The sequence below is a fragment of the Colletes gigas genome, unplaced genomic scaffold (genome assembly GCF_013123115.1).
Source record: "Colletes gigas isolate AHSC1104 unplaced genomic scaffold, ASM1312311v1 Colletes_gigas_Sc00008, whole genome shotgun sequence".
NCBI classification, from domain to species: domain Eukaryota; kingdom Metazoa; phylum Arthropoda; class Insecta; order Hymenoptera; family Colletidae; genus Colletes; species Colletes gigas.
In genome coordinates this window covers 3,777,795-3,804,249 of record NW_025106637.1, presented here as the reverse complement: position 1 = coordinate 3,804,249, position 26,455 = coordinate 3,777,795, and the positions used below count along the sequence as shown (strand labels likewise).

Here is a 26,455-nt window from a genome sequence, read left to right as displayed (position 1 = left end):
GCCCGTGACATTCCTTGGCATCAGCGATGGGACCGAAACGTACTCACATCAACCAAATTATTAATTGCACGCGTCAATTCTTGAAAGTTGTAAAAAAAATTCCCTCGTTTGTAACTCATCGCGAATCGATGGATGCTCCCAGTAAATAAGCGAAATAAGATTCCTGCAATAATGGACCGTCATGACTTCTACTTAATTGGACCAAGCAAACAAATTCCTCCAAAACTGTATTCTTAAAACTTCATTCCATGGAAACGAATGCAATTGCAGACTTTCTCTTTGATACAATATTTACTTGCATCTTGAAGAGTAAGACATTTTCTTTTTAATCGATACATATTGATACTAATAAATAATTTGGTTGAATTGGTCCCATCACTACTTGGCACTGATCCGACGTCCACTACGTACTCTCGCGACGAGGTTCTTCGCGTGGAAGCGGTTCCGGTGGAAACTGACAATAACTCCGAACTACATTCGCTGCTGCATTTACGTTGACACACTATACTCTACAATAATAAGAGTTACAATAGCATTGTATCATAAATTATGAAAGATAAAAGTATTTGTATTATTTCTTGTTCATTCTACACAGTCTTTCACTTACATACTGTCTGTGTCTCAATTTCTGTCATAGAAATGGACGCCGCGTTCAAGTACCTCGATGAACAATCATAGTTTTCGAGGTCGTTTCAATTTCACGTTTTTAATTCGAATCATTTGTACCGGCCACTCAGGCTACCCGCAATTTAATATTTTACGTAGAAACCAGTGGCCCGGGAATCCAATTTACTCGAGAATCGGTTAAAATGGATCTCCGTGATCCTTGCCGCCAACGCGAAACGTGTTAACACGGATGTTGGACGAACGCGATCAATTTAATCGATCCGGACGCGGACCAATAAAACTTTACGGTGATTGCCTCTGCGAGGATTCGCGCCAGATCTAACCCAGACCCGATCTTCTCGCTAACAATAAGGATTTTCATTTCCAGCGAGAGACCGTTTTGATATATCGATTATTGACTGGAAACGATAAGAAGAATATTGTGTATCCCGCTATTGGGTGCTTACGTTGCTCTAGCAAAGTGGTTGTATATCTCACGGGACCTTTTATCCCTTTACTGTTATCGATAACGCTAAACTAATTAGTTGAGTCTAGCTTTAAAGATTCCTCTATGTAAAAGTACTTTAGGGACCTTTAGAACTTCATTCGATTAATTAGTGTTTTTCTACTTCTTTTGCTACACTTGTAGAGCTTTCAGATCCTTCTCTCCAGTCTTCAAAAGTGGCGCGATAAGTAAATGTAGGAATCAAGTCTAGTTTCTTTTGCGATTCCTATTCTATCGGCTCTAGCGAGGCAAAGCGTTGTTCTTTTAGCTTCAGTTTGAAACTAGGGAAAAAGAGGAAATCGTTCGACGAACGATTGGGCGAAAATGACGGTTCAGAGATAACGGGAAGTGAATTTCGTGGTTCCTCCTAAATGATTACCAGGATTTATTTCCGATTTTTATGTTACATCGTTAAAATGGAGGAAATTTTGATGCTACTCAGTGCATCATAGCATTCATAATAGAAGGTATTTTAGAAATCTACCGCGAAACATTTCGTGAAACTTTTAATCATACAGTTTATATCGATTATTCATTATGGATGCACTACGAATACGAGAAAGAAAATTCTGTGCACCTTTATTGAAATCGCGTTGCTCCAGTAGCATCGTTAGATGTTTCACAGGTCCTTTTGTTTCATTAATAATTATACCAGCTCCTCGTTATTTCAGAATTATTCAAGCATCGCGTTTATGGATTTAATTCTCCAGAAAATTACTTTAGAAATTTCTAGGATTTCATTTAGCTAATTAGTATAGTACTTATCCCTAATAATAAAGATTATTCACACTTAGCGAGCCGCGAAAGAATTCGTACGCTTTCAAATGAAAATTTTGACGTTTAAAAAATATCAGTTATGTTAAATTTAAAATGGGCATCATATGAGTATTCGAACGATTCAATTAATAATATATTCTTTGTGTATAGATTATTTTCTGAAGAAGAATTTTCTGTGCTTTCGGTGTTCTATTTTTTTATTTAACGTTTTCATTCATTGTATACGAACAAAAAAGGAACACGTACAATACACGAACTATACCAAGCAGGATGAAAGCAAGATTCTGCAAACAAGACTGTTTTGCGACCTAACCTGAATATTTGATGCTCGCGTAATGATCGAGGAAGGTCGTTGAAAATTTCACAGGACCTCGTTAATAATTAGTCGAGCATCGCGTTTATATGTGACTCTATTTTCACAGTAAAGTTCTTTAAAAGTCTGTAAAATCCTATTCGTCTACTAGTGAAACAGATTTCGAGATGAATTAATCATAAATTTTAAAAACATTTATTCGATGTAATTTGTCCACCTTTTGCTCGAAAGATCAAAAAAATATTAATAATTCAGGAATGAAATTAAACTCCCCAAAGTTTTTATAGAAATAACTATTTCCTTCCTTCTAAAGAAGTAAAAACGTGCGTGTAACTTCGCCTACGTTTATCTACAAACACAGCTGCTACTAGCGAGTTCAATTAATCACTTAATATTAAATTGGTGGGTGACGATCCGACTAATCGGGTTTACGACGTCGATCATGGGCCTCGCAAGCCAGGAGGATTCGATCAAATCCATGCAATTAATTTGCGACAAATGGAGATCAAAGCCCACAATAAGAATGAGCTTAACATATACGAGAATGGAAACAATGACGATTTAATGTAATAAAATACGTATGTACATATGTCTTGATTAAAATTTAACTACATTTGAGCCAGACTCTCTTTCATAAATAATAAATCACCTGTCGTGTTAAGATTTCTTTCGATTTTTCGTATAATACATTATACATGATTTAAGTCCCTGTATACTTTGAAGTAAACTTTAAAGTAATTACAAAGGAATTAGATGTGAAAGGACTTATTCGATTCACCGTAACTCTTATCGAGAGTTTCTGAAATAGAACAGAAACTACGGTCACCGCGATCGAAGCGGCTGTTTCGCGAAAACCAATTTCTCACCAATGGACAATCACTGTACCTTACCACGTAATGTTCCAGGAGTTCCATACGCCGAGCCTCCCGTTGGATCCTTACGATTCTCCCCGCCTAGATCGCCAGAACCATGGCGTGGCGTACGGCAATCATTGGAATTTGCTCCCGTGTGCCCGCAAGTGGCGCCAAAGCTACGAGACGAGGTGAAACCGGTACGCTACGAGTACTTGGAGAAGCTGTTGCCGTACCTCAAGAACCAGAGCGAGGACTGCCTCTACCTGAACATCTACACGCCCCATCAGCCCGAAGGTGAGTGACCCCACGAATAGAGATTAATTGTTTCTAAGATCCTCGAGCTCGATGGCAGTTCGAAATCGAGTTCGACCTCGGTCGAGGACCAATTTCGTGTTTCGAGCTAGTTCCGTCCAGATGGAGAACTTGCACGATCGGTCAGTTAATACTCAATTCCAATAATTTCTACGGCGATGGTGAAACGAAACTGATAAAGCAAGTTTTACAAGTTAGCACAAAGAGTATGTGTCGACAAACGAATTATTAAAACTTGTAAATTTGTCGACGTTACAAGATTTTTACCTGAAATTTTTGCACGTTATGATCGGTAGAAATTGTTAACATAAAAGTACTCCTCCGTCTTGGACGATTAATGGAACCTGCTTACGACTCGCGATACCGGGGAATATATTACTCCGCTATATTACTGTTTACGATCGTCTGTTAATGGTTGCTAGATAATATAGAATCGTGGCATAAAAGAGGCCAATAATATCGTGGGTAGCGCGTATACGTTTCAGGGTGTAAAAGTAAGAGATTCCATGATATAGTCAGGAAGATAAGGAAGCGATTTTTATAGGCTAAAAGTATTGCGGTTTCAGTTATATTCAATTTTCTTTTACGATTATTTTGCTTGCGTTTCATAACTGTTGACTGATCTCACACATGGCTGAGCAATACATTGAATCGAGAGAATTTCTACTTTTAAAAATGTTATGTGGTATGCTGAATTTTCCACTCGGACATTTAATATCGGTTTCTTGTTCAGTTAACGTCTGTTATTTATTTTGCATAGAGAAAAATGTTCTCGACTACAGTCAAATATTTGAGAACCATGGAGAACCTTCGTTACATTATATTGTCTAAAATATTTCTGAATTTTTAAACCGACTTTTCTTTTTGTGTACGACTATTGATATTTTTGATACGTTCGATTGGAATATTATTTTTAATTTAAAAGCGGAGTCTGAATATATTCCGCGAGACAATTTTCTAAATTTTTTTGCATAACGGACGCGTCTGGCTATAAAGGTAACATGCATTCAGGCGAAACCTTTTGTTATAAACTTTCATGAATACAAACAGTGTATACAGTGATGTAGCAGATGCACCAGATGCATGCGTTGCTTTCGCTAAAACGACTCGAACGCACGAAACAGTGGAATTCTTTCAAAAAGGGCCGTTGTATATAGTTTGTTATCAGGCACAACAGACGTTTTGAAGCTGGTAATAAAATCTCAATGGCGAAATGACAATGGACGAAACAGTTCAATTCCTTTGCAGTGTATATTTTCTATTAGATCTTATTCTTCGAAATCGCATATCCTTTTTCGAAGTCTTCGATGTTCTTCGAATTTATCGAAGCGTTAAGGTACACCGAAAGACACTTTGTCCGCGTGCAGAAACATTTGATGAATTTTCATGCCACATTGCTCGTCTTTTGCATCAAAGGAATTGTGATTTGACGCTTACCGTCTGTCGAGATTTGGTTGAGAAGCAAAATTCTTGGTTGAAGTTGCAGGATGTTCTACAAGAACAGTCTAAATGTCTCAAAACTTAAGGATACTAAATTCTATAAAACGTATAGGACTACAACAATAACCCTATACTATTCCAAAATACCTAGGTGTATAAAGTCCTAGAATCGGGAGTATTGTTCGCAAATAGGGACTTTTCACCGCGAGAATTACTTTGCTAGTGCACGTTTGACAAACTTATCCGTTTCCTCTTTTTCTCGGTATCCTCCGAGAAGCTAATTAAACGTAATCTCTCGCTCCTGCGATGAGCCGTTAATTAAGGGGAAAAAATTGTGGAGCGTTGCGTCGATTCTTCCCTCGGGGATTACTAGAGATTTTCTTTCGTTTATTTCTTCCCAACTCTGCTGGAAACTTCCGTCCCTTTCTGTTTCTCTCGTTCACAACACGATCAATGTTTCTTTTTATCCGTTCCGCAGATAAGGATAAAAATTAACTGAGAAGGGGTGTGTTTTGCGGCGAAAAGTAAACATTATTTTCTGCTTCTGGCGAAGTTCTCTGGTTGCGAACATGGGGTAAAAACGATGTTAGAATGTCGTTGGGGTGCTTAAAATTTTCTTACGTTCGAGGAACCGGGAATTTTTTGAGTGCGTTAACAATAGTCTATTTTATTGTTTTTAATAATACGGTAGAACGTCGATTACAAAAGAATCTCTTATTGGAAATTCAGATTATTGTGACAATCACAGAGACAGAATAGAATCCTTATTTGTTATTGAAAAAATAACTCCTACCTCTTTATTTGGACGATGCAGTATATTCAGAGTATTATGTTTGTTTATTTTTTTTAATTATACCACGGTTTTGGAGTCTTTCTGTATAATTTTCTATTAGAAGCACTTTCAACCAGATTGTGCGATTCCCAAATATTTTGCATTGGGAAGGAAGTTTGGAGCCGGTTCGCGTGGATTCGAAGATGCGTTCGAGGAAATACGAAAGGTCGATGAAAGATGCGCCAACGTTGCAAATAAATTGGAACCGTCCGGCCACGGGTTACAGGGGCTGTTCTCAGAAAGATATATGTGCCCTCTTAAATACTGGAGCCGTGCTGGATGCGTGGGTGGGGGGGCGGCAGACGAGGAGAAAGCCGCTTTCAGCGGGCTCGTGGCTCTGATAGGACGCGTGCCCCCCATGGGCTTGTAAAATATCGGGAAATTCATTAACGGTCGATCTGCGGGGCCCGAGAAAATAAATTTCGTCCGTGGATGAAATTTACGGCAGCAGTACGGCGACGCGACGCCTTAAAATGAAAACGGACAGCGGCATCGATGGCACGTTGCTCTTCGACAGTTTTGTGCTGTGGCTTTGCACTACAGACTGGAAGTTTTCAAAGTAGAGGATATCCAAACCATGAAATCAAAATCATTTCGATTTTAATTTAGTACAGCATCTTGTCAACTATATTTCATTTTTATAAAAGAACTTTTGTCAAGTAGCTATTGAAAATTTCCAAGAAACTCTGGATAATATGTTGGATCCATTTTGTCGAATCATACAATTTTTACTCCAGGCTGGTATAGTGCTAATAAAAATATACCAAAATATAACGAATCATATATCCCAGTAATCGCCAACCCATTAGTATTAATTTCTTTCTCTTTTCAATTCAATTTTATATCTGTTTTTATCGTATCTCGTAAAAACATTTCATTATACGGGACTTAAACGTAAGTATCGAATGATAAATTAAAAACTGTACACGCAGTAAATTAACAATTTCACAGTGGAAGTCGTGACGTTTGTATAATTAATGCAAAATGTAAACCGGGAACTGCAGTAAATCCTTTTTCCTCTTTTATTCGTTACCGATGAAATTATATGAAATTATTATCTCGATGGCACGCGAGGAAAAATAACGAGAAATCCGTCGCGATTGTGTTACATTTTCAAACACGGTTCAACCTGTACGCTTTCCACGTATATATTCCGTTGTAATGCGTTCTTGGAACCGATTCCTTTTTTCCTTAGTTCCTGTGTTTGCTTTGTAAACGTGACAATTCGATCAATTTCAACCTAGCCGATGCTGGTTAGGTTTTTTGATACACAATTCGTCCGTTACTGAACAGCGAATTTCAGAAAGCTATCGTTGCACCGGCGCGATTTCATTTTGGTCGCAGTCGAAAGGCACTAATTTCTACTAGTAACTTCGTTCTCGGTTGACGAATCACACGGAACAGACGTACAGACGTGGCGCTGGAAATACTATTTTGAGGTTCTTTTGCATTGGAAAACCCATTACACGGCGCCATGACGGAACGACGCCCGCGGAATAATAATGAATTGCTCCCGTATGAATGACAGGCGTGTTTTTTGTTCAACACGTGTGTCTGTTTTTCGGAACTAAAAAGATTCCAGGCGATCCCGTTAATCAGTTTAATCCACTCTTTCTATCGTATCATTTCTTCTATTATTTTATCCACTTTTTACTCCGCACTGCACGGATTTTATTTTACCTTTCCAACGAATTCTAAATTCTCTATCAATTTCTGTAGAGATTTGGAAGTATCAGAAATACTGTAAAAAAACTCTTATTCGGCGGAAAATATTGTCTCGAATGATATTTTATAACGTCATCTTGCGAAAGGGGGCAAGTGTCAAGAGGGTCCGTGGAAAAAAGAAAGGTTACGAGCACAGAACACAAAAGTATTTCCATTTTTAGAGTATCATGGCAGCTTAAACGATTTAAGGGGTCGTCGTGTGGGGCTGAAACAGTAAGCAAAAAAAGTTTTTATAGAAATCTAAGCCGATGAAGTTGGGGGTAGCGGTGTCAGGTGTGCGGTCCGGAACACGTCGGCTTGCTCGACTCCGTTCACGTTTACTCACGTTTACGGATTTTCCAGTGAATTCAATTTCTTCGTTGGCCTTAATCCATACCCCTCGCAGAATGCTCGTTGATCCCCTTTGTCCGGCATCGGAGTATCGGAGTCCCGTAATCCTGTGCGCCGGAGACAAATTTAAGACGGGCGGGTTAGGTCTGGCAAATTTCGTTTCCTCCTTGCTTCGAGCACTTTGATCCCGCGGAGCTGCCGTGGAAATTGTGCCTATTGCTTTCCACCGGCCTTTTAACGGCGAACGGAAGCGTGACGTCTTGTTTCCGGCACCGCGGCACGCTGTCCGTTCCCATTCGGAGGTTCCTTTTTCCGTTAAATTGAAAAATAGATATCGGTGATCGAGGATGCAGGGATTTGGCGAACCGACCAATGAGATTGTACGTGCAATGCAATTGGAAAGCGTGACGTGTAAAGGCGATTTAGGGTGTGCCAAGAGAATTACAAACCTATTTTCAGAGGAAAGCATGCTTCCGTATAAGCCGCTTATCCACTCTAAATTGTTTGTGAAATTAAATTTCATTCAAAACGAATGTTTCCAGCTTAGGTCAGATAATGATAAATAAATTGAAAACTAAACTATCTGCTCTGGCATATCCCGCGAACCTAGCGGATGCAAATAATAGCAAGAACCGCCCGTTAAGCGCGCCAATCGTCGATATTTTAAATTAAAACGACACCGAATTCTTTCGCGATACTTTCGACAAGCATTCCGCTCAAACAGACACCTCTTCGGCACTAAACTCGGCCGCAGTTCCTCGGGGCTGTTCCGGCGGGCAGAAGTAGAAAGAAACACTGAGGGTAGAGGACGAGGAGCAAGGGAAAAGGAGCAACGCCCAGCGAGCAAGAAGTTTATGGATCGCAAGTTGAGTGCTCTTCTCCGCAACAGTGTTCGCCCGACCGTGCTGGGAAATCCTTGTTGAGTTAAAGTCCAGGGCGAATCGGGGCGGGTGCTTTGAATCAAAGACGCCTAATACACAAGACCTCGTTAAGAAGAGTTTATAATGACTCGTTAACTAGCCGTCGAGTAGCTCAGACGCTCGTGCATTCTTGAAATCGGATAACGGGTTAGAGGAAGATCCTCGAAGTAGTTCCTCGAAACGCTGTTGATTCCTGGAGTCCGAGGCCGCTTTTCGGTTCATTTACCCCAGCTTCCGTCCCGATCGGGAACGACTCGGTCCGCGACGTCGGATTCCGCCACGAGCGGCGAATTATTAATCAAAGGCGAACGACGATCGTCTGTCTACAGGTGAACTCGAGTTTTGAGGTTGAGGATGATCCGAGAGGGAAACGCGCGCTCGAGTGCCACTCGGTAGACTTCGAAGCCTTTGTGACGGGACTTGTCCTCGCGAGCATTCAGCAGGTTCAATTTCTTTTGTGCCGACTTCTATCCGACGCCAGAAGTACCCGGTAAAACGCGTTCCTTTCTCGTCGATTCCTTTTCGTTCGTTCTTCTTCTTCTTCTTCTTCTTGCATAGCCGGTTATTACTAACTTGGGCGCAAGGGTAAGTGGCTGCATTGAATCGGTCCTGCGAGCAGTTTGCAGCACCAGCATTCGTAATCAGGTGTTTTACGTTCGATTAGACTTTGAGCGCCGACGCGTGAATCCTTGGAGTACTTTCGTCGTCGGCCTTTTCAAGTTCGCGCGGCATTGGGCCTTAATAAGCAATTTCATCAACATTTCTTGTTAAATTAGTTTGAGTGTATACAGGGTGTGTCGCCTGAGATGCTGGTAATTAGTATTTTTGTATGCCCGCATGAAAGTTTTATATTTCGTAAACGTAAATATTTTACTCCTCGATAATTACGTACAGTAAATATACCTAACGCGTTTTAATGGTAAAGTACGAGGAACCACATGAAACGGCTTCACTAGCATTCGGTGCTAATTTATTCATGAATAATTAATATACTCGTCGCGTGTCCTGTTTGGTTTATTGGTGTAAGCAATAATAAACATTGACGCTATGCGATAGCCGCATATTTCAATAATGTTCACTACAAACTGTATATACAAATAGAAAATTTGAATGCCGTAGTTACCCTTGTGTCCGCTTGCTGGTTAAATGTTTAGATAAAAAATATCCGTGCGCGTACAACCCGTCGAACGATCGCGATTCGATTTATTACTGTTCTTTTCAACTATCGCGCAACCAAAACTGTTTCCGTCGTGGAATATTAATTTCATTTCGCGTTTCTGCTAATTGACCGACCATCCCACTCTGCCAGAAATATTTCACGATCATTTACCGATTCATTTACTGTGCAACCGTTTCGAAAAGGGACGTCATCCTTCGACCCATTGACAACCGCAGCAGCCCGTAACGAATGAAATTTGACGGCTGTCTTTCCGCGTCGATACTACTAATTAATAGTAAATCAGTCTGGCCGGGTAACGCGTGACGTTTTACCAGGTTGCATCAGCGCGCGTTCGCGTATCATGAGAATAACAGGCGTGCTCTACGTCGGCCCGATAACGTCGTTATCAGTGCATACGGGTTTCAGGGCCCACGTGCGTTTGTCATATCTGCAGTCGTGACGTCGGGGGTTGGACGGCGGTTCGGAAAAGGTCGAATGGCGGAAGAGGAGTATAGTGGCCGTTCGAGCATCCCTCTTTCCCGCCCGCACACCGCGCATCCACTACAGACCAGGAGTTTCAGATTTCCGACGCGATTCTCACCGTAGACTGGAAAGTCAATATTAAAGGACCTGGACCTTATTCAAAGTCGACGGACTTTCCACCCCCCACACCCACATCGCACATTCGTAGTTACACGCGACTGTCGTCAGTTTCTGTTGCAAATTTCTCTCTAAATTTATTGGGGGTTGGCTAAAGGGAACAAAAATTAGACGAAAATCAAAACATCGTATTTTTCACATTACGAGATGAGCATTTCATCCCCTAACAATTATATTGTTGAATGTGTCTTATATTTAGGTGCTTTTTTTATATATTTTTGGAAAACTTTTTCACACGTGTGGCATTGATGTGTTGGAGACACTTTCACTTCCTTTCAAATCAACATAAATCAGCGAATATTCAAATATCGAAGCAAGTTCGTAGTATTTGGGGAAACTTAATTGTCTATTAAAATAACATCGAACGTGGCTCTTGTCTCCTAGGGGAATCGTCGTGGCTTCGGACTCGGATCGCCTTTACTTCGATCAAACAGTCCGCGAAATAAGTTTGCACACGCTCGCGTTAACTTCGTCCACTTTTGTAAATACCCGCGAGTTTTAGATGGTTCACGTGGGTACTGAAGTTCTAAATAAATTCAATTTTACTTGCCAAAGTAATCAGATACTTGTTCGAAGCATCGCGTTTTATAAATTCTGGAAACGGGATAAGAAAATATTTGCGAAAATCTCGAAAGCGTTCCCCGATGCTCAGAAATTTCAACGACAGTTCCTCGGGCATCGTTTCGTCGCGGCGAAAATACTTCCGAGAGGAAATGTCGTGTTGGAATGGATCATAATCGAAACCACCTGAGTTTCTCAAACGGGAATTGAAAATCTAGTCAGACTGTCGTATATCACGTCGATGGGAAAGCAATGAAAATCGTTATCGAAGATAGAGAGAGGTGGTATTTTTCAGAATGCTCAGTAATATTCTCTTACTCTTATAATACAGTCATCCGTCACTTTCGGGGCGAAATAGATTCCTTGCAAAATCTGGAGTATTTGTTTAGTGACACGTTTGCAGACGTCGTCGTTCGTATTCTTCACGTTTGTGAACTATTTCATTTGTTACATTTATTCAATAATATTTTAACATGTTAACATAGTAATCAAGATATATACAAAAAATCATATTAATTCTTTATATGGAACTGTTGCGGCTCGCGGTATCCGTTGAGTAACGATCGGCACTCAACGTCGGGCTCGCGTCTTTCCGAAATAACTTACTTATTCCGGCTGGAGGAATTAGAGATTGATTGATTTGAGAGTTAACTATGTACAAGCTTTATTTGAGTGGTTCAGGTTATTTTTGGTTCGCAATGATGATGATCGAAGATGTGTGCGTAGCTGATGAGGTTTTCTGTTCCAAGTCCTGAACCAAGTACTGATGGTCGTAGATGTGTTCGTAGATGTTGCAGAACCAAGTCCCCGTTTTTCTCCGCGCTGGGCCTTTTCAAGACTCTCATCAGTCTCCTCCCTTCCAACTCGCCCTTACGCGATGCCCTTGGAAGGGGGTGCGTGTAGCGTGGGAGTGTTGCCTTCGATGGTAGCGTTCCTGCTTTCCTGGTCGTCGTTGTCGTCGTCGTTGGAGAAAGTGGCCAAGTTTATGCAGAGGTCTGGGCTGGCCTGCAGATGCCGGATTTTTGGCCAGCACGCTGCCGACGGACCCAGCCCCTGTCATAAACACCACGTGGCCGTGCCTTTGTTTAGGCCTGCACGTTATGTTACAATGCCTTGAGGAGTTAGGAGCTAGTTGCGAGTTTTGGAGATTTATGCCAGGGCGGAGTACTGGCACGCACGTGTGTTTCTTGAGTGCCTAACATCGATGTTCTTCCCTGGCATAAATCTCGCTTTGTTCGAGGTTTTTTTTTGCTGAGCGCGGTACTGGAAGCGGCGTGTCCGCTTCCGCGCTCAACAGGAACTTATATTAATTTATAGTAAATACTGCAGTTTCTTAATTCTTATAAATTCGAAAGCGTTCTTTTTATTCGAAGGAGAGACGAGCAGCGAAATAATTAGTTTGATCGTGGACGAGCATCGTCTATTGCTCGAGCTAGCGTGTCGCGCGCTGCAAAAGGGTAGAGAGTAGAAAAAGAATTACGCGACAAACAACGTTCGCTAGGAATACTGGGTCACCCAGAACTTGGTCCCGTTAGTAGCGTTACGGGATCAAGCCAGGAAATTGACTTTGTTAAAACACAGAACGGTGCGTTTTCTCGCGTCGACTAGCTCCGCGAAATACTTGCACGCGCCGTTTAAAATTAAACTTTGATGGTTCGTGTCTCGAAAAGTTATATCCCTTACGACGTACTCTCTCGTTGCAACGAGACTTTTCGCCCCCTGACGCGCAACACGTGAGCATTTACAAACGTCTCTGTCGAGAACTATTTACCTGTACCTCGAGACGTTGGCGAGATATATCGGTCCTCGGTGACGCGCAACAAACAGTGACGCTTGAATTTTGCATCCTGGCAAAACGAGCGATAATAAGAATCGTATTTCACTTACGAGGCAATGAAACGTAGTAATTTATCTTTAATGGCGAGGCCTGATGGCAAAAATATTCGAAAGCTCGTCGACGCGCGTACGTATTTTCGGTATAGATTCTTCGTGCGAAAGCTCGTCGTAATCCGTAGGGAGTCGGTCGCGTACGTTGTTGGTTCTCCCCTGGTCGGTGTTTCCAGGTTTATCGCGAGCGTGCGTGTACGCGTGTACACGTACGAGGAGGTTGCGTGGACGGAGACAAAAGTTTCGGTTCCCCAGAAGCAACAATGATGAGAAAGACGAGAGCGGGGGACAGAAAGTATTGTCTAGCGGCGAGAGAAACGGTAGCCAGAGCGCGCCGTTTATTTTAAGTTCTTTCAAACTCCACGGCGCACTCCCCGAGAAAGGAAGAAGGCGTCAGTGGTGAAGTAGCAGAGGGATGGCGAGTTTGTGGGTAAAGGGTTGGGGGGTGAAGCGCGGTACAAAGAAAGAGACGGAGAAAAGGAAAGAATGGTCAGCTGCCGGCCGAGAGAGCGGCGGTATCGTGCAGAAAATAGAGCAAAGAAAGAACGAAAAGGGAGCGAAGAAGAGAAGAAGTGGATGGCGTGCTCTCCGAGCCATTAGACAAATTTTATATAATAGCGGCTGAAAGCTCATTCGTTTTTGCTGCACATCGTTACCGGCTATTGGTCCCTAACCCTTCGTTATAATCGATCGTTTAACGCTTTTCCGCGGGCCCTTATTGCACCCGATGAACCCGATGGCCTGGCAAATGTCCCAATCAGAGGGACGAGCCCCCTCGAAACGGGGCTTTTCTGTCGCGGTAGAGATGGATGGTTCGAGTGTGGTAGCCATCGACAGCGTTTATAACACGGTTCGAGGACCTTTCGCTGGAGGGATTTTTCCCTCGGGTCAACATGTGTTCGGCGCTACTTCGGAAAAGTTAAAGTTTACGACCTGGAGTTTAGAATTTTTCCTCCTCCCGTTCACAATGGCGAACCGGTCCCAAGATTTAGATGTTTGCTTAGCGAGAAATAATGTCCCTACGCCGTAGAGAAAATTGTTGCTCGCCGGGGGCTTTCAGCTATGAAGCGTTAAGATTGTATAGCGAGTTTGTCAAAATAGATCGTGAGTTGATTTTAAAATTATAATATACAGTGCTTCGTGACTTTACATTTTTGAGAAAAATGCTTTAAAGTTCTGTCGAGTGTACCTCGCGATTCTGAGAATCCTCCCAAATCGTTGCACCAAAACGTAAAGAGCACAAGCTTGCTCGTAAAACTCGTTGTTTATTGTGTTTCTCGGAACATTCGCAACCCTTCAAAGTGTATTAGTATTTATGTCTCGTCGGAAACTCACTATTCAAAGTTCATATAGTTCAAAGGATATTGTTCGAACAGTTATCGATAATACATAATAGAGCAGTTAAGGATCGTATAACGATGTCGCAAGATCGTCTGTCTAGCGTTGCAATTAACGATATATTTGTTCGAGAATGCAACGTCCCTCTTTTGCTGGCCCTCGAGCCGATTGGATAACGTAACCGAGGACGGCGCAAACAGCCAATTCCCCGACAGTCGGTTTTCTTAAAACGTTCGTTAACTAAATAGCACTTTGCCGTGTAGCTCATTAACCGGTAATAGTAATTTCCTCGAACACCGGGCGTTCGTGAGGCGGATGTCTTCGGAGAGAGCAGACGCTGCACACACGACGATACTCGACGACGTCCACGGGCCATCCGGTGAAACCAAACGCCTCCCGGGACTCGGGGCTATTTGCATTCCCTATCTCCGTAGTTAATCGTTACTCGGTAAACAACTGTCCGTGTTCTGGCTGGCGCAGTCCATCGGGATTAACGCCCGCATGCAGGGTGGTCCGCTTTAACCCCACCGCTCGCCTATGTAATCAGCGACGCTGTTCCGCGAAGCCCGAATTGTTTACAATAGGATTTTTTAGGATTTCGTGACGTGGATTTTAACAGCTATAGACTTTGGGGGTGCAAAGCTGGTACTTACGGAAGGGGGTGGTCGGCGGAACCTCGAGTCCTCAACAAAGCTGTCCTAGCAAATTCGAGTGACTACTTAATCCTTAACCCTGTTTAAACCGCGAAGGGGGTCTTATCGAATCCATCGAGACTTTCGTAAAAATATGTTGTTCATGTTGAAATCTTTTTTAAGAAAGAATTGAGTATTTATGATTGATGTTTACGAATCAAAAGCTATTAAATCCCAAAACGATTTATTAGTACCTAGTTACTTGTTATCTAGAAAACGATGGAAGCAAATGTCGAATAGGTTTCCATACAAAATTGGTAAACATATTTTATGGTAAAAGATACAGTACTTTTAAAAATATGACAGAAAGCGTACGTCTAATCGCGGAAAGAAACGAGTGATGGGGAAACATCTTGAAAGGAGTTAATTAAGGTAGTTGGAAGGCTGTCGGGATCACGCTTGGTTGTTCGGAAGGCGTCTGCTTTGAGTCTCCACTTCGGTGAATGACATAATAAAAGGAGCTACTAGGTTTATCTAAACAGGTCATAAACCCCCCGCAGCATCGGGCGCATTAATCAGAGGTTTTACGTTGATTAAAATTGGGACAGCGTTGTAGACACGGAACAGAGAATCGCGTTCATTGAATTGTAGCGTCGGCAGCGTCGGTGCGCGGCGTAATTCATACGCGGCGCAGCCTCGTATTAAAAACGCGCTCCGTCATCGACCCTCGAAATCACGAAACGCGGGAATTATTAAATACTCGATTAAAAGCATCGAGCTGGCAATGCATCAGGGTATCCAAGTATTCATGCGCGCGCGCTCGCTTTCGCGCCCCGGCGTAATTACCTCAAATGGTTTTTCCAATGGAACGCGTAATTACGTTAAAGGATTACAGACAGGCTGGAAAATTAAAAATCGTATTAACCTCGAACACGTACACCGTCGAACGGCCATTAACCGTGACTAATTGAAATCCAACTTAACGAACCAAGTTACCATCGCGATGAAAGAACGCGGATAGGTGTTGCATTCAGCTGCTGACACAGAATCGCGAAAATTACGTTTCCACAATTATCATTTTCCGTATTGCTATCGTCATTAGATTTGGATACTTAAAGTAGGCCGCGTCGGGAAAGGAAACCTCTCCTGGTGCAGTGGTCGTCAACCTCGTATTAGAATACGAATTTCTACATCAATTTTATAACGAGTGGAAACTTAATTAATTTTAATTTTTAATGGAAAATCATGTTGCCCTTACATTAAGGCATCGCTCCACGCAGCTTTAATAATTTGCAATATCAATATCCGTAGGGGGGAAAAAATGTAATGAATCGTTGGAGGAATTCAATTTACCTTTTTACCACTGTAAGTTTACGCGAGCGAGTAAATTCATTGCCAGAAGCGACGGTTTGGTGACCACAACTCTAGAGAGATTGGAAGCTGGCTCTAAGCCTATTTCACGGTAAGCGGAGCGAGTAGGTTCTGTGTTATCAAGTCTCTTCCTAATCCCTTTCGGCGTGTTCAAATTATTTTTCGCTGCTCCTGAGGCACAGATTTCCACATCAGCAATTTTAACACTTAACAGTCTTACAATCAAAATGATCTATTACAGTATTTTGCTAACTATAACATAGTCAGTTTCTTATAACTAATCTAATACTCAGCGTTTGAGTATCGACGATCAGGCACCCTTTTCGAGAGCTTGTCGAGTTGAAAATCCAATATCTTTAATTTATGAACGGCATCCTAGAAGCAAAATTGTCAGATGTGCATGTATAGTTGCATCGAAGACGTTTTTAGCGAAGCAACAGTCGCGTTCCAGCATGGTTGAACTACTTAATATGGAGGGGAATGGGCGAACCGTGCAACTGCTGCTCCGTGGCCTATCTGCAAGCGACCAGACGCCGTCATGGCGGACAGTAACATATCGGCCGTATATGCTACGGACTTCGGTTCATCATTATGGAAGTCTCGAACCGTGTCCCATCGAAGAACCCCTCCGATATCGCTGGTTCCGTATGAATATCCGTCTATTCAGCTGGTCGTGTTTACTCACGGTTAGACGTCGGTCGTGGGCCACGTAAGGAAATGGAACGTGAGCGTCGTAATAATTGTTCCCCATGACCCGTGGTGAATTAATTCCTGCGTCAGATGCAACCAGCTCTTGATTATCTGCGGATATATTCAGATGATTGGTCGATTGATTCAGTACTACCCTTAATCCGAGAATACTAATTTGGAGTATTCCATCCTTTCGAGTACCAAATAACAGAGACACATTTTCACACTATAAGATATAACTTAATCGATAATAATTGTGTTCCAATATTTACAGTAGAACCGATCGCGGTCCCAGCTGGATAAATTCTGGGAATTAAATCGAGTCGTTGGCCGAATTCGTGCGATTCGACATTTTCGTACCGACACAGTTACCAATTCCCCCATATTTCGTCACGCCCCCTCTGGGATTTCTACGCATCGATCTCTCGCGAATTAATTTCGCCTCTAAAAGTGCAAATTAATATCGCCGCGGGAGTATCGCGAACCCATTCCCTATCCTCCGATGTAAAATACTAATTATCCGGCAGCCGCAGGGACATTTCCGTCCGACGGATATTAAAGAAGTTCGAAAACAAAAAAAAATTTCGATCACGCGAGTATCGCGCGTCGATCATCGACGATTGATCGTTTGCAAATCCACCCGCAGGATCCTTCCACCGTTTTTCAGTTCATCGAAAATACGTTATTTACTTCGCGGGAACGTGCTTTGTAACGCGGTAAATATAAACACGCACGGAATTTAATATTGTCGCATAGATCGGATCTAAAGCTTACACGGTTATACTTGGAAAATTCACCAAACTGCATATTTGTAGACATCCCTATATTTTACAGTGTATCTCATAATATTCTCGAGGGTGTATATAACCTTGTTTGACTTTAATTTAGACAAGAATTTTGCTGAGTTTACCTGAATGTGAAAGTGAATCATTCGGAAAATGAAAAATTCAATATTAGATGTTCGACGTGTTATTACTCATTATTTCTACTTAAGTTTGGCGTTTTATCAATTATAACTAGCCAGAAAATAGATAATATTGCTTTAAAATCGACGTTTAAGAACATCGAGTACAAATAGCGGGAAACAGACAAATGCGTTACACAATCGTACATTTCTTTTGTGTTATGGATCCATTTTTTCGCGTAGAATTGCCATATTGACGCTTGTATCACCAGCTATCGGACATCCTGTACCTACGTATCATCGAAAACAATGGGCCGTTCTACTTTTTATGGTTCGCTTTTTGTGATCGATGTTAGGGATTTCGTGGAAATTGAAATAGAACGCATTCTACAAAATTTCTAACAATTCGCTGGTTTCAAATTTCTTTCCTGTATAAAAGTACGAACTGCACAAATGAATATTGCAGATTAAAAGAGAATCTTAGCCAAAAAAAGCAAATTCTACTCGATGGAAACAAAAAAAAAATAATCTGAGCATGTTCGATAGCTTCTGAGATAAAAATTCATGGCTGTGGCCCGTTTCTCGTTTAACTTTACATGAATTGCAAAAATATCATTTTCAATAATACGCTGAGTACATAATATTGTAATTTTACCAAAATGTTTGCCAATTACAGTAAAAGTTTCAATGTTATTAAAACCTGTTTGTAAATACGGAATTGATATTCTATTTGCTTGAAATATATCAAAATTACGTTAATATGCGTTTTGTTGTACGAAACTTGTTTTGCATTTTATTAGAGATAATGGTTGTGTTTTTAAAATGGACAAAATTCTCTTGATGTGTTACCTGAACTAATAAAATACACGAGTGTTCGGTATTTCGTTTTTCATAGAAACGGATAAATTGTTGGTTCCCAAAAAGACGGACAAATTTCGTCCGTTCATAAATCATCCCCTGTGTTGCTTCAGCCCACGAATCGCACGCACCCGAAACTCGGTGAGCGAAGGGTAGGAAAGTTTCGAAGTCTTCGTGTTCCAAGAAGAAGTTTCTAGACATCGATTAGCGAGATTGAAAACTTCCGTCTTCTCGTCGTGCATTACGATTATCCACAGGGGCTGAAAACGCGGGGCTAATGGTTTCCGTTGCAACGCAAAGGGACATTGATTAACATTCTCCGATTCACCGTCCGTGTTTCTCCCTCCTTTAGTTTTTCACTCACATTAAATTTTATATGACTTTCCATTCATACTGAATTCCATTAAGACATAAATAAATGCTACACAAAAGTTTAGAGGTATTAGAGTTTACTTGTAGTAAACTTACTTAAATTGTGTATCGTGTATATTCCGGATATGAAACTATCAAAATGTTAAAATTGTTTTCCTGGATTTGGAACCATTGGTGCAATGGTAAAATTTTTAGATTGAGAATGCTAACAAGACAGCAAGATTTTTGATCGAGGGTTCCAAGTAACGAAATAGCGGTTGTCAGAGAAAAACTCAGAGGCTTACATTTATTTTAAGCTTCGAGCTGAAACGCTGTCATCGATAGTCGTGACGGGAGACATTTGTTAAATGGATTCTGTTCGTAAAATTTCGACGTTGTCGTTACGCTTGATATTCTCTGATAGAACCGTCGATACATCAGCTGGGAGTCGACATTCTCGCGACCGATGAAAAATTAATAAGTTGTGTCTCTTGTCTTCGCTGTAATTTGAACGCTGCATCGTTCAGCTACATTTTTGAGATCGAATTCTTACCAACGATGTCATTCGTATCAAACGAAATGTCTCATTTAAATTCTTAAACGTTCATTAGGGCACGCAGTGGTATTTTGTATATTACATCGATACGTTCATTGACTAGCGTTGGCTCCGTGTTATTAAGCAACAATGCAGGATCGACAACCGCGTACGTGATCCACTTCGACGGAAAGAATGGTTCGCGATCGCTGTTTAACTTCCTCCCTAATTTCAATTTCAAAATACCGGCGACGACGAGAGCCAGCGGAATCGAAACGGGCGAGTTTCCACGAGGAACAACATTGTTTCGCGCGTCATTTATCGCGACGAACGACTCGCGTCGCGAAGGAACGCCGATCCATCGATCCTACGGCGGTGATCCGATCTGACTCTCACCGTCTATTTCCGTTCGTCGTTCCCTCGAAATCGATGCTTCGTGAATTCATGGAGGCCCACTCGAACGACTCGCTTGTCCCGCGAAACATCGCGTAACAACCGATCCTCGTCGAATTGCTGCGATTTGTAGACGAAAGGTGGGGGAGGAGGAGGGAAGCCCCGGTTCATCGATGGACGTTCCCCGAGATCCTGCATGCGAATACGTTCCTTCCAGGTGGAATGCGTTTTGTCATTCGACGGGAATACAGCGAGTCACGGTTAAACGAACGAATAAAATTTTCTGATCCATACGTAAACTATCGTAGCTTCTGCCCACGGTTTCGCTTGGAAAAATGCGGATGTCACCATGAAAAATGCGTAAATCGATTCTAATCTGAGAATGGATTTACGGGCGAATCGTGAACGGAAATTGGTGCACGAATAAACTTAAAATTTGTGTTCGTTAAAATGAAAATTAACGAGAAAATATATTTTTGTAGTCTCAGGTGTTTTACAAGTTACACTCCAGTTGTTTGCACAGTCTCGGATATAAGACTAGCCTATCTCGATGTTCATAAATAATTCAATGAAAATTAAAGTGGATGCTGTAACTATTTTGTAAATAGAACTTCCGTATGAATACCAAACACGAAGGGATACACCGTGGTGTTCGTATCGCGTAGCTGTTTCGTAACTAGCGATGTTTCACTGCATATTCAGCTTGATTCTTTGAAGAATACTTTATTCAGATTTTATACATGAATAAAGCAAACTGCCACGGTAGGGAAAATCCGTATCACGCGTGGAGCGATACCCATTGTTCTATTACGCTCTATTATTCGCACTCCGGGAGTTAGTGTGCCCAGGGTCAAAGAGTCTTTATACTAAAAATTCATCCTACTCGTAGCGCCGAATCGCGTTTTCCTCGCCGGGGAACACGATAGCGGTCGGTGTTCGCGGCATTATAAAACAAGAAAATAAAAAGGCGAGTTAACGTGGAAGCCGCGTTAAACTTTAAATAGCAGCAGGAAAATGTTCGCCGCGCGCGAACCGCGGGTTTCTACGAAACGAATCTCGTTGAAACGCGAGGATGCAATACGGGAAATTTGTAGAAACCCCTGAAACTGATCCAAAACGAGGCCAGACATTTTCCTGCTCGCGTAGATAGCTGCTCGGGGCGAAACGCCTGGGGTGCAAACCCCCATTAAGCATTTCCAAGCTGCAACTGCGCTCTAGCCTGGTCTGGCTTCTTACTTTCTAATGAATATAAATACCCAACCCCTTTCTTTCTCCGTCTCTCTTCGCCGTCTCGTTTCCCTTCTTCGTTTCGCCCTTACCCTCCTATTTCACTTCCGCTTCCCTTCCCGGTAACCTTACTTCTGCCCTGAACCCTCATATAATTGTTTCCGAGCGAACTCGCGGACTTCCAGATAAAGTTCCTATTATTTTACTAACAGCGCAGACGGTCTCCTTCCCACCTATTGCTTCGACGTCCACTCTTTGTCCTACTCCCGCAGTTTCGCCCTCCATTCTCCGAACCGGTTCAGTTTTCCAGCAAAAACCGTCGTCGGACTTTCTCTTGCCTTTGCTCGATAAAATCTTGCGAGACTTTCGCGAAAATTTACCTAACCCATTTTCGAAATATTCATCTCCGCTTCTGGATCTCGTTCGTTAAGGGAGTTCAATAGGATGCGATGTTTGGCAATTTAAGGAGGATTTCTACTTCTCCGGTTGGAAAAACAGGTTATGTTTACAGCGTAAACAGTTACTTCGGTTTTTACAATGCAAACGAATATTTAAAAAATTTTTTATATAGTACATTAGCTATGATTTATGTTTTAACGATGTTTTATGTATTATTAAATTATTAAGACCCTAATGTAACGCAAACTTGGAATGTGCCACTAACATCCTGTTAGGATTAGAGTTAACAAAGTTTCATCGCCTTACATAGATTACAAACTTCGTTATAAATTACTTGCAAGCTATAAATCCAATAATGACATAAATGTACTTCAGTCTAAATATAATTATTAGTTAATTGTTCGAATAAAAATATTCTTCGAAGGATTTTGTCCTGAATCACGTGGGTTCTTTTCATTCTGAAAGTAGAAGGAAAAGAATAGATTATTTAGAACATTCAATTAAGTTTTCAATTTACATTTTCATGACTTTCTTCTTTGTCACTAATCTTGGATAGAATCTTTTTCGTTTCTTCTTGCACACGCATATTCATAGCACTTTTTCTGTCACGTAAATACCCAGTGATTGCGTTAATTTCAACCAAGTTTGCGCGACATTTTGGTGGCTATCGTAAGACTTTTGAACTGTAGCGTACGTTTATCGTGCCGTGTGGCTGGGTCTAATGCAATCTCTGCCCGATAACTTCCGGCACTAGAAGAACAGCGTGACCGGTAGTTTTCCGCTTTAGCCGGGGAATCAGTTTCAATCGATAAATTTCATTCCGTCGGATTCGAGACACGAGGCCCTCCACTCTTTTCCCCCGGGGGTTGCTGCACGCGTCAAATCAGTTGAAAGCTAACGAAGGGAGAAAAAGGAGGAACGGTCCCACGCCTCTTCACGCGTTTTACGCTTTTATTTTATAGCAGGTAATAGAGCTCGCACCATTAAAGGGGTACTTTTTATCGCTATTCGTAATTACAGCTATTAAATGTATATTCGAATCAATTAATAATTAAACATGGAATCAAATGCTACGGTCAATAAATTAATAAACTCACTACCGACATTGTTCACTGCCTGTTGTATAGTTAAAAACTCTATAATACATAATTTATTTCGTAAGTGGCAAATAAATTATTCGATTGGAATTATATTAGTTAATTTTTTATACGAAATTAGATGTTGACTTTCATGGTCAATTTTCGTTGGAACATATTTGGTTGCATAATCTGTTTCTTGTTTGAGCATGTTTGTATTCAAACCTGCATCAAATACCTAATCTCACTGATGGATGTAATTTTCGCAATTGAACCCTTCTCGACACACGTCGCCATAATTTCCAGAAACGTGAAATTTCCGTAAATCGTCATGAAATGACCGCGGTAGACTACGAATGCTAGACCGTGGATAACCAGCAACGGAATAGTTAATTTAACGTGAATTAGGGGGACCTGATTCACAATCGTCCTGTGCCCTTTGTATGGTCAGCGCGTGTGAATAATAGTTTGCTAAGGACGGACTGGAAACTCAACGAAAGTGATGTGAATCGGTGACTATTGAATAATAGTAAAAGTAAACTTAAATTTGATACATTTATTACACAAAAAAAGATTATTTTCTAGCGTGGCCCTTTAACACTAAAACAACTGACTAGAATAAATGACCGTTCCATAACTATTAGTGTTTTATGCATTATTTAGCCATCGTTGGGAGCGGTAAACATTCCCCTTTAAAATGGCTTTTGGTTTTTGACGATCCGACTTTCCGTTTTCGAGATATCGTAATTTATGTGAAGAGGTCATTTTTAAAATTTCACGCACCGTCTTACGAGAGCCGATTAACGCGCATTAAAAATACTGAAACTTTAGATGCGTGCAGTTCCGAAACTACTAGTGCTTTATCAATTATTGAGGTATTGTTAGCAGCGGCAAAGCTTCCCCTTTAAAGTGGTTTTTGAATTTTGCCGATCGGACTTTCCGTTTTCGAGATATCGTAATTTATGTAAAAGGTAATTTTTCTTAATTCGACTATCTCTGTCTCCGTCTGACGCGTCGGACCTCTTTGTCGCACGTGCATCGTGCTGACCTACCCCACGAACGTGACTGCCGTGACCTAGTTTCGGGCGTAGTATTTCCAAGAATTTACTACGCACTGTTTAGTATTTACGCGCGCGCACGGTCATTGATTACGCGCTTCCGTACCTGGTCACGCGGTCGACTTGAAACAAAAATCGCTATATCTCCGGAACTAATTACGCTATCGGCTTGTTCGACCGCTCATTTTAAAGGGCATTTTATCCCCTATCCGATGAGTGTACAAACTATTATTATTTATGCTCCCTTCTATGTTTATTTTGCAATTTACTTTGACGCTACATATTCTTATTGATTATATACGTCTGGTCTGTGATAAAACTGGATTATTTATGAAATAAAATTGAAAATTACTAATTTATAAATACTATTAAAGTACTAATGCACGTGAAACATCGTCTTCCATAGTCACGTACTACATGACCTCTTTGGTAATTAAGAGGCAAATGTTGACCCATCTTTCTCGTCTAAAGAAATTTTCGGCCCAGAATTGTATTGTTCTAGTTACTTTTGTTATACGCAGAGTTTTAAGCAGCCTCGAAGAAAAGATTCAAAGAAACAATTCACTGCCCATCGTTAACCTCCTCGGTCCTGAATTTTGTTCGTTAGCTAAAACCTTCAGTTACTTACGTTTCAATAAACCGAACTAAATAATTATGATACGTACGTAAATTTTAGTTACTGCAGTAATATTTGAAGACAATTTAAAATAATATCTATCATTAAACATGAATATATTTCAGATTATAAATTAAATATTTGTCTAAAATATTATATTCAACGCTCTTATCTGTAACCGTATTTTGACAGATAGCATTACCAAGAAGTGAAAATTAAACAGAGGTCAATCGTGGATACGTGACATATTCTATTTAAAGAAAATGAATCATTTTTACAATCCACGTGCGTTACGTTTACATCTCAAAGTGATTAAATTTGTTATGCGGGGACCACTGTCGTCCGAGTAACAGGATCACAGTGAATAGCGTTTACTACGATCGAAAGCTATCTGCTGGCTGAACGGATAGAACCATGAATAACGAACATAATCACCGTGGAATCTTGATTGAAAGGAACGCTGAAAGAAACCCTCGGGGTCGCTAATTGGATACGTTCGAGTCGAATAGGTTTTTTAACGTTCTTGTTACGAAATTTGTTTAAAAACGTCCCTCGGACAAGAATCAATACCGAAATAATGACCACGGAGCAACGACGAGTTCCCGCTAATTTAAATCGACGAATTAATTAGTATGGAAGTTGACTTTAGCACGCGACGACAAAATCATACCTGTATTACATATTCCGCGCGCGCTCGCGGCGCGGGTCATCCCCCGCGTCTGAGAATTTCGTTGCTGGAATTTTTAATGGGCGTCGTGATTAATCCCGGAACCATTTGCAAATTAACCCGAGCGGGATGCGTTGTGACGCGCGTCGGCCTTCGTCGCTGTCGTTGGACTGCCGCTTTCATACGCACGCTGCACTCGAACAAGTGGACATTAGCTCGGAAACAGATAGGAAAATGCGGGAAACGCGAGAATCATAATTTTCCAATAAGAAATGTTCGCTGTGCAGAGAAACCTGAAATATTTCGATGAAAGTAGGGTACTCCGACAGAGTGTCCTATAATTGCGATAGCACTTTGAGATAATTACATATGCTTGCGAATGACATCACTGCCTCGCTGTAAAATGTTTTTGAAACTTAATTTTAAAATGCTGGGTATTTCGACGTTTCGTTATGAAATTGATTTGCAATTATTATTACATTTTCCTTCGATATTTATTATTATATAATTTTAAATTAATTTTTCAAGCAATTAAAATTATTTCGTAATTATTCATTCGCAAATTAGTATTTAATTGGAATATTAATAATAGCTCATTGCAAAATATTACTTGTATAATGCTTGACGTTTTTCTTTGACAATTTGAAAAAATGAAAAGAAAAGTCGATTTTTCGAACCTGTCACAGAGGAATGACCTCTTAAAGTATAAATGTAGTAGCGGGAGCGAAAGAAAACGAGAGAATAAAACAATCGCGTGCCAAGTCGCCTTACGTTGCTCCTTATTCGGAAGGCGTAAACCATCCGGGGGCCATGGAACACGAGGCCCTTTTGGCCGTGCACCAACCACAGATAAGGGCTCGCCACTTATTGCCGAGAAATATATGGCGACCCATTAAACCCTGCAAGAAGCTAGGAAACCGCATTACGTCGATGATTTATAGGTCGACCGATGAAAAATGCCACGCGTGTACTGTTCGAGTCCGTGCAGCGATGCACCACGTTCCGCGGATTTCACGGATGATCGCCGTTGCGCAAACTGAACCGGATAAAAACAGTGGTGGCGCGGCAGAGGAGCACGGTGCAAAAAAAAACATCCGATAAATCGAACAAGAAGAAACGACTCGCGACCTTTGAGGGCTGAATTTCTACTCGTTTCCATACTTTTTGCGCTGTCTTCTCGTTTGTTGACTCTATGACGGTAATTTATCAGCAAACCTGTACCGTAAGCTCTCCGAGCGATCTATACGAGTCTGCAGCACCGTCCTTATCAACGACAGAATCTTCTTATAGAATTCTTCGCTCTGCGTATTACAGAAGGTTAACCGCTATTAGTATTTTAAACATTTGCTGTCGAATGAACGTGTTAGAAATTCACGCGCCCCGTGGTCGAATTCGAATCGTGGCTGTTCGCTCTAGATAAATAAATGTTGTTATGTTTGCGATTGTAATATGTTAATTC

General features: G+C 41.3%; 1 protein-coding gene across 1 annotated transcript in view; it reads left to right on the top strand.

Moving 5' to 3' along the window:
• Window positions 1-26,455, top strand: part of LOC122396787 — a 78,166-nt gene that overhangs the window by 2,040 nt on the left and 49,671 nt on the right. Inside the window, exon 2 of the mRNA XM_043395460.1 lies at window positions 3,107-3,349. Within this exon, the coding sequence (XP_043251395.1) occupies window positions 3,107-3,349 (243 nt within the window). The remainder of the gene's footprint in view (window positions 1-3,106; window positions 3,350-26,455) is intronic.